A 17,759-nucleotide genomic window follows, 5' to 3' on the forward strand; every position below is an offset into this window, starting at 1 on the left:
ACTATGCCGGCTTACTAAGTGCTTTTTCGCGTTACGTTCGAAGAATATGAGATTATAGGATGTCACGCTACGATTGAAGAATCCGCGGTAGGTTGAAGGGTCATGGGAAAGACCATTTCACAATGTTACGGTATGGTTCGATCATGTTCAGCAGTTAACTAAACTTAAAATAGCAAACAATTTGACGATTTATCAGATCTAATGTGGTGACATGAGTAGCATTAACAGCAAGTACGCTAAAACTCCTCATGCGTTACTTTTCCAGATTACGGTGTAATCTCTTTGTATAATTCCTGTAATTTTACTGTTATATCCTAATGTGAAAACCAAAACACGACAACGACTTAGCGGCAGATATAAGAGAGGAGTACCCATATAGACGATTTGCATGTTTTTAGACTTTAGGTGTTTAGAAGTTTATTAGATATATCAAGCTTAAATAGATTTCATGGATAATTTTCCTAGATAAACCATATCCTTCAATACGTAGTATAACTTTTATATTATATAATTTATACATAAAAATCCCCGGCTTATAGGACTATCTAGGCCTTAGAAATACAATCAATTTGAAAATTAGAAGGTTTAAGCTGGAATATGATCTTGAAAATTCTAAATAATAAGTAAGTCAAATGATCGAGTTTTTTTTTATTAAGTTGGTATTATTTTCGTAAAATGATAAAAGATAGCGAAATATTATAATAAAAAATATTACCTGCATGGCAGTGTATGGCAACTCTTCCTTCTTGAAGCGCAAAGGACAATACTTTGGCCATATCAAGCAGTCCGCTTAAACTCGCCTCCCCATAATCTGGCCACGCGAAGTTGTAATAATATACTGAAAATATGAAGTAGCAATTAATTATTGTATTGTATTATTTTGTAAAATCTTTATTATACATAATTTATATTGGACACATTAAAAGATTTAGTATACAATAGCAGATTTTTCCCATAAAAGGATCTCTTACAGTCAATTTCTTTAAATGTTATTGGTTTCGGGCACTTTAACATGCCAAATTTTCAATGTTTTATAATGTAAATAAATGTAAAGTATACTTCTCCATAGTTTTTTGAATGACGTAGAGTTTTCTCATAGCACAAGCAGTGTTATACCACGTTCCGATTCCATAAGATGGGACAATGAGGAAGAAAATTTCGTTACAAAGGAAAACCTTCACAAAAACAGAGCATTGAATTAAAATGTGTTGTAGGAAGTCAATGGAATGGTAGTCAGAAACCTTTGTGACAGTTGATCTTTATGAGTCGGTAAGGTCTGTCTGTATTTAATGATGAACAATGAAATCATCACAGTTGCTAAAAGGATGATTTTGTTTACATATGTGGACACAAAATATGCTGTACATTTTCACATTAAATACAGTTATGTCATCTCGGGAGAAATTGAGCATAAGGATATTGTTCCCTGATCTCTTTCTATTACAAAAGCGAAGCAATGTTTTAGATTTTTGTGTGTAGTCTCTATTATGTTATGTCCTACATATCTGTACCTGAGCCCAGGAGATACGAGACGCTATTGTTCCTTGTAAAAAGCACGGTACTTACTATCATTGGCCATAAATATCACAGGGTCATACGTGAATCCCGACTTGGTGAGCGGTGGACCGCAGCTGGCGTGTTCGCCAGGCATTTGAAGGTTGATCACCGTGCGGATACCCCAACTAAAACGAATTGCAACTTCATACAAAAACGACTTTAGTCTGGACCGATTTTTTTATAAGACTTAAAATGGTAAACAAGCTGACGGAAAGTGTTAACCATCGCCTATAGATATGAACAGTACCATGGACACAACAGAGTATACAGTACCGACCGTGATATCCTTTATGCATTGCCATTCTTGAGGCTTAAAGTGTTATGCATCCTGTAGCCAGTAATTTTATTGCCATAATTAAGTAGAGGCTGACTTTTAATAAATGTGCTTACTAATATGACGCTAAAGAGAGAGAAAACGGAAAGGACAAATAAATAATACAGTCCATCAGCTTTATACTTTGTCTCGTGCATTGATACTAGGCATATACTGGATATACTTAATACTCCATACGACTATGAACATTCGGAACAGTTGTTTTTCTATTAACGGTAGTTTAAAAAGCCTGGTTTAAATACTTCTTTTAAATACTAAACAACAGAAGCTAATTATTTCGATTAAAATCAATGAATCGATTGGTAAAGACTCGATTCGACAGTTTTATCATGTTATTGGTCCAGTCTATTCGTATAATAAATGTTTACCTATGGAACTGTTGTATAATATTCCTGGCTGCTATACTGGCGGTGCTGGGGCGTGCCATCGCCAGTATATCATCTGTAATCCTGAAACACGCAACATACGGGTTGATTTGAACTTAAGCACATTAAGACATTGTTTGAAGGTTTATAGATAACTTTGGTTCATCACAATAATGTGTTATATTTATTTATTCTTTATTCACCACATTACAACAAAATGTTTGCTACAAAAAGGTGGATTAATGCTATATTACTAGCATTCTCTTCCAGTCAGCATTTTGATAAACAGAAATGTAATTATGTGGTGAAAGATATTGAAAATTGATGTGGTTAAATAGTTACAAACATGTTTTTTTTGCAACTTAAAATGACAAACAAGCAGACAGCCTACAATGATGGAAAGTGGCAACGGTCGCCTATAGACATGAGCAGTACCATGGACATAACAGAGTATAGTGTTTTGCTCATGATACTCTCCATACGTTGCCATTCCTGAGGACTCAGGTGTTATTCCTCTGTACCCTGTAAATTCACGCCATATCCCACCCTTCAAACCGAAACACAGCCATGCAAACACAACTGCTTTTGTTGTGATTTGATTCACAAATTATATAATGTAATATATGATGATTAACAGAATTTCACGAAACATGATATTTTTTTAATGGGTGAGAATGGATTGGTAACCCACATGGCAAGGCACCAGTGAGAGATGATAGGTGAGAATGAAAGCAGGTTAGTTATCAAGACAAATTTCAACAATAATTAACCAAGATGGTTGGGGGGAAAGGGATTGTTAGTAATGGAGACTGAGAATCCCATTGCTAGCAATATAAACTATCATGGTTAATTCCTGATGAATTCATCATGATGGGCTAACTGACCTGTTTTCATTCTCATCTATCACCCTTCACTTGTGCTCCGCCAGCGTATCCTGTTAGCGCAGCCGGAGTTACCAAACAATTTTCACCTATCAAAAAAAAACCAAGATGGTTTCCAAGAAGAACTGCGTGGACATTGACCTAATACTAATAATCCCTTTTCGCCGCACATGTTATTAAGAACACGACAATTTTTGCGTGGCTAATTATTTGATTTAAATTCATGCTAGATATATTATGATATAGGCAGAGTGTCAAAGGTCTTTACACTTATAGACTGATTCAAAATTCATAAACTACAGATATTCATGACTACCATTTTCAATTTATATTAGTAATCCAGTAATTTCATAAGGATTAAGATGGTATTAAAGGCAGGTGACGCTATATTTAATGTTCAAAATTGTCTATCCTTTTTTATTTTTGACATAAATTATCAATAGCAATATATCTACATAGATATAGTTGTGTTTTTTTATTACTATTTAATTTTATAGTAAAAAATATGAAACATATACATACTTATACAACAAAAAAATATTAAGGCAAATTAGACACTCGCTCGAAGTTTGGCTGGAAGAGATCGCTCTTAGCGATAAAGTCACCCATTGTTTTCTCATTGTGATTATTTCTTGTAATTATTTATATTTATAATAAGTTTACTATTGTAATCTTTTGGAGGAAACAAGAGTATCTATCTATCTATCTATTACAATAGCCGTGTGGTCCTGGCATAGAATGGGCCACCACTTACTTTCCCGTAGGTGTTGTAAGAGGCGACTAAGTGAAGTCGAAGTATGGCAGCAGCGTCCCTCTTAAAATATCACAAAAATTCAACTGCGGTTCAAGTCTATGTTAGTATGTTCACCTGTCAAGATTGGCAACTACTTGTAAAACCCTCTTTATCGGGGAGGCCTATGTTCAGCAATGGACAGTAAATGGGTAATATAATAATAAAACCTTAGAATCTACAAAGTATTCGAAATTTCTAAAATAAATAATGATTTGCATGATTAATGGAATAAATTTCTTTATGAAGGCAAACTTTTGTCGCAGTGAAGGCAAATGTGCCCCTTACATTCGTCACATCCTTGAATTTAAAATAAGTGAAAGAAATAAAATATTATATTATGTCCACACGTCGCGTGACTTCCCCGAGTAATTATAATTAGGTCTGTTACATTACTACTCGTAACGCCGGCGTCATACTGCAGTCCTATTTAATTTTATAGCAATGTATGTTTCTCTGCATTTTCCATGTTTGCATAATGCTAGAAAAGTTAAGTATTTTAAATGATAATACGCGCAACGGAAACATCGAAGGACGTTTTAAAGTCGCTTTAGGACCTGATAAATATTAAGAACTGCCAAATCCTTAATGAATCAATAATTTATTTTGTGAATAATAGATGCATACATATGATGTAAAATAGAATGTGGCACTCTATTATCAACCTTATAGGCATACAAAATATTATTCTTTTTTTCAAAACATGAAGGGGTACCAGCAAATCGGAAGCCTATCCCGTATTATTACCATTTAAAAGGTCTGCTGCAGAATAATATATTTTTAAAAGCAAAAATTCTTTAAGCCTTTCTTTAAATAAGTGGATTTTACATCACGCAACAAAATCGGCAATTTATTATATATTTTTGGCGCCATATAAAAATACTTTTATTCAAAAACGTATTTTTATACCATTTATAAAGATCTAGCTTATAACCGCGACTTGCACTGCATGACCGAAATATGATCACTGACCGACTTTTCCATCCTATATAGTATCTATGTACTAAATTTCATAGAAATTGGTTAAGCCGCTAAAAGGTAAGGTAAGGTAAGTAAGGGAAATAAACATGTAAAGAAAATAAACAAGATATCAGAACAGAAAATATCTGATTTTAACGCCAAGCAACTGTGCTTACAGGATTATGTTTCGGTTTGAAAGATGAAGTAAAGATTCCTGAGTTTGGAAGTGTATCACTTTAAACCTCTAGAATAGAGACATGAGGTTTCCATGGACATCATAATAGAATCTGTAATACGCATTATTCTATGATTTGCCTAACATTTTTGCTTACCCCATGAAAGACAAGGAAGACATATGCATGTTGTAGGTGCGTATTATAGTTTAAAATACAAAAGATAAATTAATCTTATCGTGTAATAATATATATTTACGATCAAGATATTAGCTGCTATGTAATAAAGCAGTATTTTGGATAATTAATGATCCTGAAACAGGTGGGCCTCATTAGAAATAACACCCACACCAAGTAAAGGTCGCACTGACCTACTTAGTTAATGAGTGAACAAAGGTAGACCGCACATGATGCTAACTAGTGGAAAAATTGCCATATTTGGTAGATGCAGAGAATGCTAACTAAGAGACAGTTATTAAAGATAAGATTTTATTAGGTGATAATTAAGTATATACAGAGTAGAAGGGACAGGTGGCCAAAACGAAAACAGCTGATTCAGATGAATGATCTGAATCAGATTGCCGATAATTTTCCCATCAAAAATTCACCACAGCTATATAATTAACGATTCATAGTTTTGACGCTGCGCAATGTATTTGAAATTTTACGATGTACCTACTGTGCTGCACGCGACGCGACGCGGGATATTTATTCCGAACCGTCAACGGCTCTTCTTCGTAGGGTAGTTTTCGTATACTTGTCGCGTTTATCTTACGCAGCTGACATCGTTTGTCGCGATTGGATTTTTTTTTTTTTTTTTTTTTTTTTACAACACAGGGGGCAAACGAGCATGCGGCTCACCTGATGGTAAGTGACTACCGCCGCCCATGATCACCCACAACACCAGCGGCATTGCAGGTGTGCTGCCGGCCTTTTAAAAAGGAATATACTCTTTTCTTGAAGGTTATGTTGTCGTATCGGTTCGGAAATACTGCTGCTGGAAGTTGATTCCAAAGAATGGTTGTGCGTGGAAGAAAGTGCCTTGAAAAACGCACGGTGGAAGACCGCCACTCGTCCAGATGATTGGGATGAAACTTTAGTTTGTGGCGGGTTGTACGGTGGTGAAAATCAGCAGCAGGTATCAATCCGAACAATTCCTCAGAACACTCCCCATGATAAATTCGGTAGAAGATGCACAGAGATGCAACATCTCTGCGCAGTTTCAATGGGTCAAGTCGGACAGTAAGGCGTTGACTATCGATAATTCGAGCCGCCCGACTTTGAATGCGGTCTAACGGAAGGAGTTGGTACTGTGGCGCTCCTGCCCACAGGTGAGAACAGTATTCCATATGCGGCCTGACTTGGGCTTTATATAATTTCAGGCGGTGTTCTGGCATGAAATATCGTCTCACCCTATTGAGCACTCCTAACTTTTTGGAAGCTATCTTAGCCTTCTCCTCCAGATGACCGCAAAACTGGACGTCGCAAGATATATCAACGCCCAGAATTCCTAGACTTGACTTTTTATCAAGGGAAGTGCCCTGAAAGTGAGGAGATACGACAAACGGCGTCTTTTTTGCGGTAAACGCGCAGACTTGTGTCTTTTTGGGGTTAAATTGAACAAGATTTTGTTCACCCCAGATCGAAACTTGATGGAGTGAAGTTTCGATTTCAGACACAAGTCTATTCCGGCACTCATCGGTATGTGCCCGCGAGATCTTTGCATGACCGGTATATAATGTATCTCCTGTACTGTCGTCCGCATAGCAATGAATATTACTTATCTGTAACATATCATTGATATGCAGAAGAAACAGAGTCGGAGATAGTACACAGCCTTGCGGGACACCAGCATTCAAAGGTTTTAAATCAGAGCATGCACCGTCGACTACGACCTTAATGCTACGTTCCTTGAGAAAACTGGCGACCCAAATGCACAGTCTCGCAGGCAACCCAAATGGATGTTAATATGAATCATCATCATCTCATCATCTTCCTACTCTTATCCCAATTATTATTTGGGGTCGGCGTAATATGGTTTTATTCATATTACAAAAGGATTTAGCTTATAGTTTTACGACCGGCCGCCTGCCTGACGTCAACCCTCTTTGGGAATTTGTTAATATGAATTTTGCTGTTTTTTGATATTACATAGTATTTATCTATAAAATATTATTATTTCTTTATATTATGACATGATATCACAGATTTTAAATAAAAAAAGCGGGTAAGTTTAAATTTTTCAGGAGAGAATTTCCACTGATTTTCAATTCAGAATAATGGTCTGAATTCACTGTTTCAGTTTTTACGAATATGTATATTTACTTACTTCGAGGTTTTATGCAAAATTTTTCGTATGGGAATCATAGGATACTTCTTTCTCATTTATTTCTGCAGCTAAGCTGCTACGTTCACTTGGCTGTACTTCATTCTGATCGGTAGAATGTGGTACGAAATTAAAAACACGATTGGTATAGGTCCCCTGCAGACGATTTTTGTATGCAAGTAATACTAGTATTGGCAGTGCTAGTATCAAGTGTTTAGGCCACCTTCGTTGTACACAAAGACATAACATGTAAGGGAATAAAGCTATCGGAATCAGAGATGGATAAGACCTTTAGTATCTCGTATAAGGGAGTTTCATGTGAGGAACTTACCAATCAGAGTATAGTCCCTGTATAGCAGCCGCTCGCTGCAGAGGCAGTTCATACTGGCATCGCGATCCACCGCAGAAGAGCGCGCATTGTAGCGCTGAAGGAGCACTGGTGCGTACTCGTTCTCCAAGGGTACTGGAAGGTATCACCAACTATTATTCACATCTAGTGTCTGCAGTGATTTTAATGCTCGAGTTCTGAATAGAACTTAATAAGTCTTAATTATTATGTACACGCATTGGTCGCAGCTTATTAAAGCGTATTTCATAATCATAATTTTTAAGATACAATAAATTTTAATTTCTCATTATTATAATTAGTGATGTGATAGTCAGATGCATTAGTTGTCTCTTTCTGTTTTGTAACGCACTCGACATACTCACAAAATTATAATTGTGCTATTTTATTTAGGATACATTGTTGTTTAATGTACACCTGAGATAGTAATTTACAATTGCTTTTCTTGAATAAGCAAAAATACTTATAAACACAAGTCATGTAAAAACATGCATCATTATTTCAACGATTCAAAACGTAGTAAAACTGATAATTTATAGGGAGAAAGGTTTCGATTGAAATCTTCACTTGATGGAGAAACGTGTCCATCAAGTAAAAGATTACTTCCAAATGATTACAGCCCGAGGAAAGTTGAACGATGCAGATAGCTCTAAGCCAACCACGCTGGGGGAAAGGGATTGTTAGTAATGAAGACTGAGAATCCCATTACTAGCAATATACCCAACCAGGTTGACCTCCTCGCGGTTCACCTTGGAAACTATCATGGTTAATTCCTGATGAATTCATTATGATGGGCTATCTGGCCTGTTTTCATTCTCATCTATCACCCTTCACTGGTGCTCCGCCAGCGTATCCCGTTAGCGCAGGCGGGGTTACCATACCATTTTCACCCATAAAAAAAAGCCAATCACGCTTTCTTTTCTGCTAATCATAGTGTTTAATTTTATATATATATATATATATATATATATATATATATATATATATATATATATATATATATTATTTAAAAATAAGTTGTTAGTACAATAATTACAGTAGGTGTGCCACCCACTACGACAACAACATATTATTAAATTATAGGTATTTACTTTAAATTAAGAAATTTTATGATGTATTATTCCTTTCACATTTATAATTTTAGCAAGCATTATTTTCTATTTATACTCATTTGTTTTAACATTACATTAAATTACATTAAGCATCAATCCACCATGTTTTGTAAAACAACGTTGGTAGATCTATTGTTAATATTACCACCTCTGTTTCAACTTACGTATTACTGATTTATGGTATAAGAGTACTCACCTGTACAGCGCAGCCGGTGGATGATTGATGCGTCGCCGGGATTCACGACTCCTGGATGCACAGAGTAATTAATATCAATCAAATCCGAGAAAGTATTTTAGTTTATCAGAATGACAACTTAAAAGAAATGTCATATATATATATAGGCACTGCATAGAATAAAGTTGCCTCACAGTCATCTCAGATAAAAACAAACCACTTAGAACATATTATAATTTTTTTTTCATGCAACTTAGAATGGCAAACAAGCTGACAGCCCACCTGATGGAAAGTGGTGACTGTATCCTACAGACATGAGCAGTACCATGGACATAACAGAGTATACTGTTTCGCCCATGATACCCCCCATGCGTTCCATTCCTGAGGACTGAGGTATTATACCTCTGTATCTTGTAAATCAAAACAATACTTCAAACCGAAACACAGCCATGCAAACACAACTGCTTCACGGTAAAAACACGAATGAGATAGAGGTGTCCAAGCAAACGACTTTCGTTCAAAGTCTTTCCCCTTTGGTAAAAAAAAATAAAAAAAAGTAGTTTTTAAAAAATACTAAAAATCAATGCACTACCATTTACTATCTCTGTTTAGCGTAACGGTTAACTGGTAGAGAATGCCATCAGGCATTAAATCCGACCTGCAGATATATTTCAATGTGTACAAAAGAATAAATAAATAAAATTTGATTTTAAAAATTTCTTCAATTTAGATTGATTATTATTTTTCAGAGTTTATATGTATGATTTTTTTTTTGTAATGGTTGGTAATATAACTGTGTGTAATGTTTTATGTCACAGAACTCACAAAAACTTATTACAAGTTTTAAACATGCTTCATTAAAACAATTCATAGTGAAATCTTTATATTAAGTTCATGAAATCTATTTTCAATCGATATTAAAAAAAGGAAGAGGTCAGCAATTTAGTTGTATTTTTTTTATAAACTGATTTGGATTTTTTATTTAAAGGATATCCTTTCAAATTGGTCTCATAGAAATTTTCCCAAAATCGGTACAATAGTTCGGATTTAAATCAAAATAACCGGTTTTGCCACAACTGAAGCCGGTTTTTTTTTGTGAAACAAAATCTATTTTTTAAATTTAGAAAATAAAGATAGTTCCAGAAAATGTGAGTAGGTAGTATATTATAAATAATATGTAAATATTAAAGGCTTAAAACTGATATGTACTCGTATATGGCCTTGTCATGTGACGCTACTTCCAAGGAAAATCTATTTATGCTCGAAGCATTTACATAGTATGTGCAAATATAAAGGAATATGTTACACGTAGTTCTCCCGTGTCAATTTTTTTTATACAACTTAAAATGGCAAACAAGCTGACGACCCACCTGATGGAAAGTGGTAATCGTCGCCTATAGACATGAGCAGTACCATGGACATAACAGAGTATACTATTTCACCCATGATACCCCTCATACGTTGCCATTCCTGAGGACTCAGGTGTTATTTCTCTGTACCCAGTAAATTCACGCCATATCCCACCCTTCGAACCGAAACACAGCCATGCAAACACAACTGCTTCACGGTTGAAACACGAGTGGAACAGTTTGTACAAAGTCTCCCTCTGATTTATTTGTTTACTAGCTGTATCCCATGACTTTATCCGCGGGATTCAGAAAATATATGAAGTATCCTATATGCTAAGTAAGTTAGGATATAATTTATCCATGTACCAAATTTCAAATGCGTTCAGTAGTTACTACTTTAATCCCATGTAAGAAAGAGTCTTTCCCTGTCGAGTTTTTTTCCAAGAGATTACAGCAAAGGGCTGGGGGGGGGGGGGTTCTTCAGTGTCGGCAACTCCCGCGTAATGCAAATTGAAGGCGTTCATAGGCTACGGTAACTGCTTATCAGGTGGGCTGTATGCTCGTTTACCACCTAAGTAGTATAAAAAAGCCTCCATTCGTCCATCTTTGCAAACTTCCGCATTTATTATATTAATAGGAATATTACATCAACAGGTATCAACATGTTATATATATTTCAATGTAGCACTTAATACAAATATGTATGGCAGTATAAACACAATGGAGGGAAAGGAATTGTTAGTAATGGGGTTTAAAAACTAAACTACTAGACCGATTTTGATAAAATTTCTATGGGACCAATTTGAAATTGAAAAAAGAATTTTTTTAAATTGATTTATAAATGAGCTATGAGATAACGCACATAGAAAATATAATAGAATTGAAAAATTTTTTCGAAGTCGCTTGAAAAAGAAGACGACTTCAGAGAGATAGAGATTATATGACAGCTTTTAATAAGATTTTTTAATCAAACGATAGGGTTTACGCTTTTTTAAGTTTATATATATTAAAACAGATGCTAATTGATCCATATATCAATGCGTGAAAATAACTTAAAAACCTTAATTGTTATATGAATGCGTACAAACACAAAGACACACAGAGATACGCATGCAGCTACAGACACACACATACATACACGCACACATACTCGCACACACACACACACACGCGCGCGCACACACATTACTTTCAGATTAAATTATAATTAATAATCTCTTCCTATAAATTATATTTATTACATTGAATTCACTTATTATGTTACAAGTACTTAGTAAGTAACCCTGTGGAGTGAGGCCCTGGTGAGCTGTAATACAGGTATTCTTATACCTATCTCAGGCACCAGTCTCTCACAATTATATTTATAATTTGATTAATATAAGCATGTCTCATTGTATTTCGCTGTAATGAATTGTAAAGAGAAAATAAATCTATTTATTATTATTATTAATGCACAATTGAAACCACTGAATCTGGAACCTTGATAGACTATTTATGTAGCGTAAGTGAACAATAAGAAGGGGGGAAAATATATATATCTTAAAAATTAAACCCATAAGGGGGTAAAGCGAGAATTGAAAGTTTGTATAGAATTTCATTAGTACAGAAGTTAAAGAAAGTTAATACAATTTTTTTTATTTTTTATTGTTTATTGTACACAAAACATACTGTTAATCACAATTCATTATAAACATAATATACAAAGGCGAGCTTATCTCTAATAAGAGATTTGTTCCAGCCAAACCTTATTTCATTTTAAGTTTAAAAGACACGTGCAATGTTATTAGAACAAGAAATAGAGTACCACATGCAAGCGAAGGCGAAAGACAGTATGTTATATAAACAAAAGCTCACATACCTATCCATAAAATGAAATCGATTATAATTTAAAAAATTGATGCTTGATTTGCGACGGTCCTTGCTAAACATATTTTCGACGTGTGGAAACATCATTTTTAGAACAAATTACAGAAGCAAAATTTAAGCTCAAAGTAGAAATTTTTTCGTACACGTATTAATTAAAGTAACATAAGTACAATATGTTTTTTTCTTTTCATTTATCAAATCGAATATTATAATTTTCTTTTTGTAGTTAAAATTAAAATTTTATAATAGTTTAAGATTTTTTTTTTTACGAAAAAGTCGTGTTACTAGTATAAAATATTTTCATTACTACGAGTAAGTTCCAATGTTTTTCTAATTGTCTATGTACATGAATAAAGGGCATTAGAGTCAACACAACCAAATAAATATTGGTAGGGTTAGTATAGGAAGAAAGTACTATTTTTTAGAAATGAACAATTGCATTCTTTTCATTTAAAAGTTTCCTCTTGTTGGTGCAACTAATTCATGCATCTTCCTCCAGCCAGCTCTATCCCAGGCCATATCCTTTATCTCCCTATACGACATGACGCCCAGTGTTTCCTTTATTTGTCCCATGTAGTTATTCCTCGGTTTTCCTCTTCCTCTTTTGCCCTATATCTTTCCTTCTACTATGCTCTTAAAAAATCGTCATGTCGTATAAGGTGGCCCAGCATTTTGCCTCTTCTATTCTTTATTATTTCAACCAATGTTCTCTTCTCGTTCACTCTTTTTAGGACTTCCTCGTTCGTTAATTTTTCTGTCCACCTTATCCTTTCCATTCTCCTCCATGTCCACATTTCGAACAATTGCATATGTAAGACAAAATCATAAATTCTAGACACTATTACTATGACGGTGAAAGATTTTATTAAGCTTTTTTTACATTTATATGTTTATCTATGCTTAAATATCGTTTAAACAAATAAATTTTAACAAAGTTGAAACAAAGATAATTTTGTGCCAATTTGAGTCGTGTTTTTGTGTCATGAATACTTTCTGTCTTTATTTTATCCTCACCTATCATCATTTCCTAGTGTTCCGCTATAGCTTAATACGCTTATACTGAATGCGAACTTGCGACTTCATTCACGTGACCAGTATATGTTTATTGACGTAGACAAAAAATAGACTATATACTTTTTCATCATGTGTGTACCTATGTTATTTACCAAATTTCATAGTGATTTGTAAAGTCACTATAAGATAATAAAAAAAATTAACTCATTTTCACATTACTAATAATATTAGTAATGTGAAAATGAGTTAATTTTTTTAAGGAATTTAATTAATTTAATTTAATTGAATTTAATTTTTGTAAGGATTTAACCGTTTCCCGTAGCTTTGTGGGATGTTTGATAAAATGTACCGTATATGTTAATTCAGTATGTGGTTTATCTTTGTGGTACCAAATTTCATATTTAGTTATTTCGCCGTTTAACAATGATTGAGTAACAACTATACAAACATTTTTAGACACATTTACCTTTATTTATATAATAATTAGTAGTATTAAATAATGAATACAATAGTGATCTAAGGACATAGAATAAGTAGGTCAAATCACCACAGTCCTTCCATAACCGTATAATAATCCAAATCGACTGAGGAGAGATATTAATATGAATTACTATCAGCAATTAGACGTCGTGTTTGCCTCCAATTTGTTGGAGTTTCGGATGACCACAGAGTGATGACCAGAGAGAGAGATTTAAATCTCTGAACACAAATATATATAAATGTTATTACTATTATTATTTTGATTTTGTTTTTCTGTCTCTTCTTCACATGGACGAAGGTTTACTCACCGACACGGGCCTTAGCCAAGTGTAGGACAGGTTTCAGAATAGGAAGATGTAATAGTAGACGAGGTGAGGAATTTTCTGGTAATATGGCAGGTATTTAAGATAGTGGCCTTTTGTAGTAGGTATGTTTGATTTATTCTATTATTATGATTACTAATCTTTTCAATATTATTCCTTCTAATTATACATGTGTTATTGTGTTGATGTTTTTCTGGGCAAGCGTATTGAGAGACTGTAAAACTCGCCTAGTTGACAAAATATTTTTTTTTTCAAAGTTTATAAAAATGGTATTTTTATTTCCAGCCATACTTTTTTCACTGGCGCTACACACTGTAATGCCGACAATAAATATTAATGTTGGGACGAGTGCCTGTAATAACATAGATGACACGCGATCATTGTCAACGGGCATATTGTTTGTACTACATAATGACTATGAATTATACTTTTTAATATTTTTTTTTTATTATGACTTATAATGAGTAGGTTCTACATGGGGTTAAGGAAAAGAGTCAAATTATAAAAACTATTGAGCTCAGAAGGGGAAAAATGTTGGGGCACATAATACGATGCGACGAACTTATGAACATTTTTTTTGATGGGTGAAAATGGTATGGTAACTCCGCGTGCGTTAATGGGATACGCTAGCGGAGCACCAGTGAAGGGTGATAGATGAGAATGAAAACAGGTCAGTTAGCCCATCATTATGAATTCATCAGGAATTAACCATGATAGTTTCCAGGGGGAACCGCGAGGAGGTCGACCTGGTTGGGTATATTGCTAGCAATGGGATTCTCAGTGTCCATTACTAACAATCCCTTTCTCCCCTACTTATGAACATTAAAATAGAGGGAAGGAGGGGAAGGGAAGACCAAGGCATAGTTACATCAGGTAGATCGAGGAAAAAGTTGGTGTCGTGTCGTATCAAGAGGTGAAGAGACTCGTTGAATATCGTAGTGAGTGGCAAGAGCTCTACTCAGAAGAGCGGAGCTCTCAAATAGGGGAAAAAAATGTGACTACGAATATGAATAAGTAACGTACATATCCTACTATTATTTAGAAATATGAATGTTCATAACGGAGTTCCAGTGGCGTAACTATACCATTTGGGGCCTGTGGCAAATTCTTTTGATGGGGCCCTATAATTTATTTTCAAGTAAAATAAAATACTCAGATTCAAGGTAAAAAAATCTGAGCTCGCGGCCTCTTGAGCCGGGGCCGTTTAGGGTCGGGGGCCCGTGGTATTTTGCCAGCTCTGGCACCCTATTGTTACGCCACTGAGGAGTTCGTATCTTTGTTATTCAATCACGTTTTAATATCGCAAGAGGAAGAAAGGTTCTTGAGTGGCGACACCGTACGGGAAAACGCAGTGTAAAACGAGCCCCCATTAGAGAGAGTAACGACTGTAAATGCATTGCAGGGAGTCAGTGAATGCAGGTGGCTCAGAATTGTTCCTTATGGCAGTCTATGAGGGAGGACTATGTTCAGCAGTGGACGGATAATGGCTGAAATGAAGATGAGTTATATCTTAATATTTTAGCAATTTAACACGAATAAGATACTTTATATACTGATATGTGTGGACAAAGACATGGGAAACAACTAGCTATATATAAATTATTAATTAATAATCAACAGTTAATTTTATTTCACGATAATAATCACAGCGTATAAATAGAGTGTATTACCAACGAATGTTTATTAAACTGCCAATAATATTAGTTTTTTATTTATTTATTTATTTTAATTTTTTTTTATATTGTGATAATTATTCTTAGATGTAATAATATCAAGTTACAAGTTTTTTTTTTATACAACTTAAAATGGCAAACAAGCTGACGGACCACCTGATTGAAAGTGGTAACCGTCGCCTATAGACATGAGCAGTACTATGGATATAACAGAGGATACTGTTTCGCCCATGATACCCCTCATGCGTTGCCATTCCTGATGACTCAGGTGTTATTCCTCTGTACCCTGTACATTCACTGCCATATCCCACCCTTCAAACCGAAACACAGCCATGCAAACACAACTGCTTCACGGTAGAAACACAAATGGGACAGAGGTACCCAAGCAATCGACTTTTGTACAGTCTCCCTCTGGTAACAAGTACATTTCTACTAGAAGGAGACTTTGTACAAAAGTCATTTGCTTAGGCACCTCTGTCTCATTCGTGTTTTTTTTTACCGTGAAGCAGTTGTGTTTGCATGGCTGTGTTTCGGTTTGAAGGGTAGGATATAGCAGCGAATGTACAGGGTACAGAGGAATAAAACCTAAGTCCTCAGGAATGGCAACGCTCCATGCGTTTGGGTGTCATGGGCGAAACAGTATAGTCTGTCATGTCCTCGCACTGCTCATGTTTATAGGCGACGGCTATCTCTTAATATCAGGTGGGCCGTCAGCTTGTTTGCCACATTCTAAGTTGCATAAAAAAAATATATATATAAACTTTACCTATTTATAAAAAAATATAAAAATAAACAAAAAAAAAAAAAGAACTAGAAAAAAATTGTTATTTTTCAAATTATAAATTTGATATTATAAAATGATTATACCAATTATATGTTATTACTTTATAATTTGGTGAATGTGAGAACAGAAATATTGTTACCTACCAATTATTGTACACGTCTATTTACATTCAACAAAATAAAATTATTGGAAAAACTATAAAAAAAAAGCTACTCACGTTTATTAATAGAAAATTATACATAAAAATAAGCAGTGGACATATTAAAGTAAAGATAATTACGTCCGATAAATATGTCAACCATTCTATTTCGAGACCGTTATTGTTAATAGTGATTTCCTGAAAGTAAACTTGACCTATATTTTATTAAGGGTGGAAAACTAACTGTGCGTGCGTCAGTTAATTGTTACAGTTACAATTACGTATAACTACACAAGTCAACAGTAACGTAATTGGGCTTAAACTTTATTGTAACCTTTATTATTTTATAACATACTAAATACCACTATTAGTCCACGATTGTAACAAAATTGTCACTAGACGATGGCTGTAAATGAGAGATTAATTTAAGAAAAGACTCCTCACCAGAGGGAGACTTTGTACAAAAGTCGATTGCTTGGGTACCTCTGTCCCATTCGTGTTTCAAACGTGAAGCAGTTGTGTTTGCATGGCTGTGTTTCGGTTTGAAAGGTGGGATATGGCGTGAATTTACTGGGTACAGAGGAATAACACCTGAGTCCTCAGGAATGGCAGCGCATGGGGGGTATCATGGGCGAAACAATATATTCTGTTATGTCCATGGTACTGCTCATGTCTATAGGCGACGGTTACTACTTTCCATCAGGTGGGCCTGAAAAAAAAAGACTTAAAAACTGGTATATATTCTTGATATGCCATCTAGAAGTGGTTTATGTTATTGAGGTTTACCCATACGAAGTAGCGACGTAGTGTTTAATAGAAATTGTAGATATTTAAAATCATTTAAATCATATCTATCTAATACGTTTACGTAAACAACATCTCGACCTTGTAATTCTTTTTATTTAAATGGGAAAACATATCATTAGAACTGAATTTAGTGTTGTTATATCAGAGAGGGGCGTGCCCCCTTTTTGCCTCAATTACGACTCTGCATTTATTTATGTAGAACAAAACGTAGTATAGGCAACGTGGGCAATGTCACGCAAACAATATTACGTCAAGTATATTTGCGTGGCTTGCGCCCGCCAGGGGGCGTTCAGTGGCGGGAAAGT

The 17,759-nt window shown here is 34.8% G+C and overlaps 1 protein-coding gene across 2 annotated transcripts in view; it reads right to left on the reverse strand.

Annotated features, from left to right (window-relative positions):
- LOC113511225 (protein tyrosine phosphatase domain-containing protein 1-like) overlaps positions 1 to 17,759 on the reverse strand; it is a 29,748-nt gene that overhangs the window by 4,686 nt on the left and 7,303 nt on the right. Inside the window, exons 1-6 of one of the 2 annotated variants that reach the window (XM_031912111.2) lie at positions 12,227 to 12,502; positions 9,041 to 9,091; positions 7,718 to 7,849; positions 2,260 to 2,340; positions 1,567 to 1,682; positions 716 to 838 (exon numbers count right to left, since the gene is read on the reverse strand). In XM_031912111.2, the coding sequence (XP_031767971.2) occupies positions 716 to 838; positions 1,567 to 1,682; positions 2,260 to 2,340; positions 7,718 to 7,849; positions 9,041 to 9,091; positions 12,227 to 12,321 (598 nt within the window). In that variant the 5' untranslated portion in view covers positions 12,322 to 12,502. Of the gene's footprint in view, positions 1 to 715; positions 839 to 1,566; positions 1,683 to 2,259; positions 2,341 to 7,717; positions 7,850 to 9,040; positions 9,092 to 12,226; positions 12,503 to 17,759 lie in introns of those variants that run through there. The other variant, XM_026894842.3, reaches the window with a different exon arrangement.

The sequence above is a fragment of the Galleria mellonella genome, unplaced genomic scaffold (genome assembly GCF_026898425.1).
Source record: "Galleria mellonella isolate WM207_F2 unplaced genomic scaffold, CSIRO_AGI_GalMel_v1 utg133, whole genome shotgun sequence".
Lineage (NCBI taxonomy): Eukaryota > Metazoa > Arthropoda > Insecta > Lepidoptera > Pyralidae > Galleria > Galleria mellonella.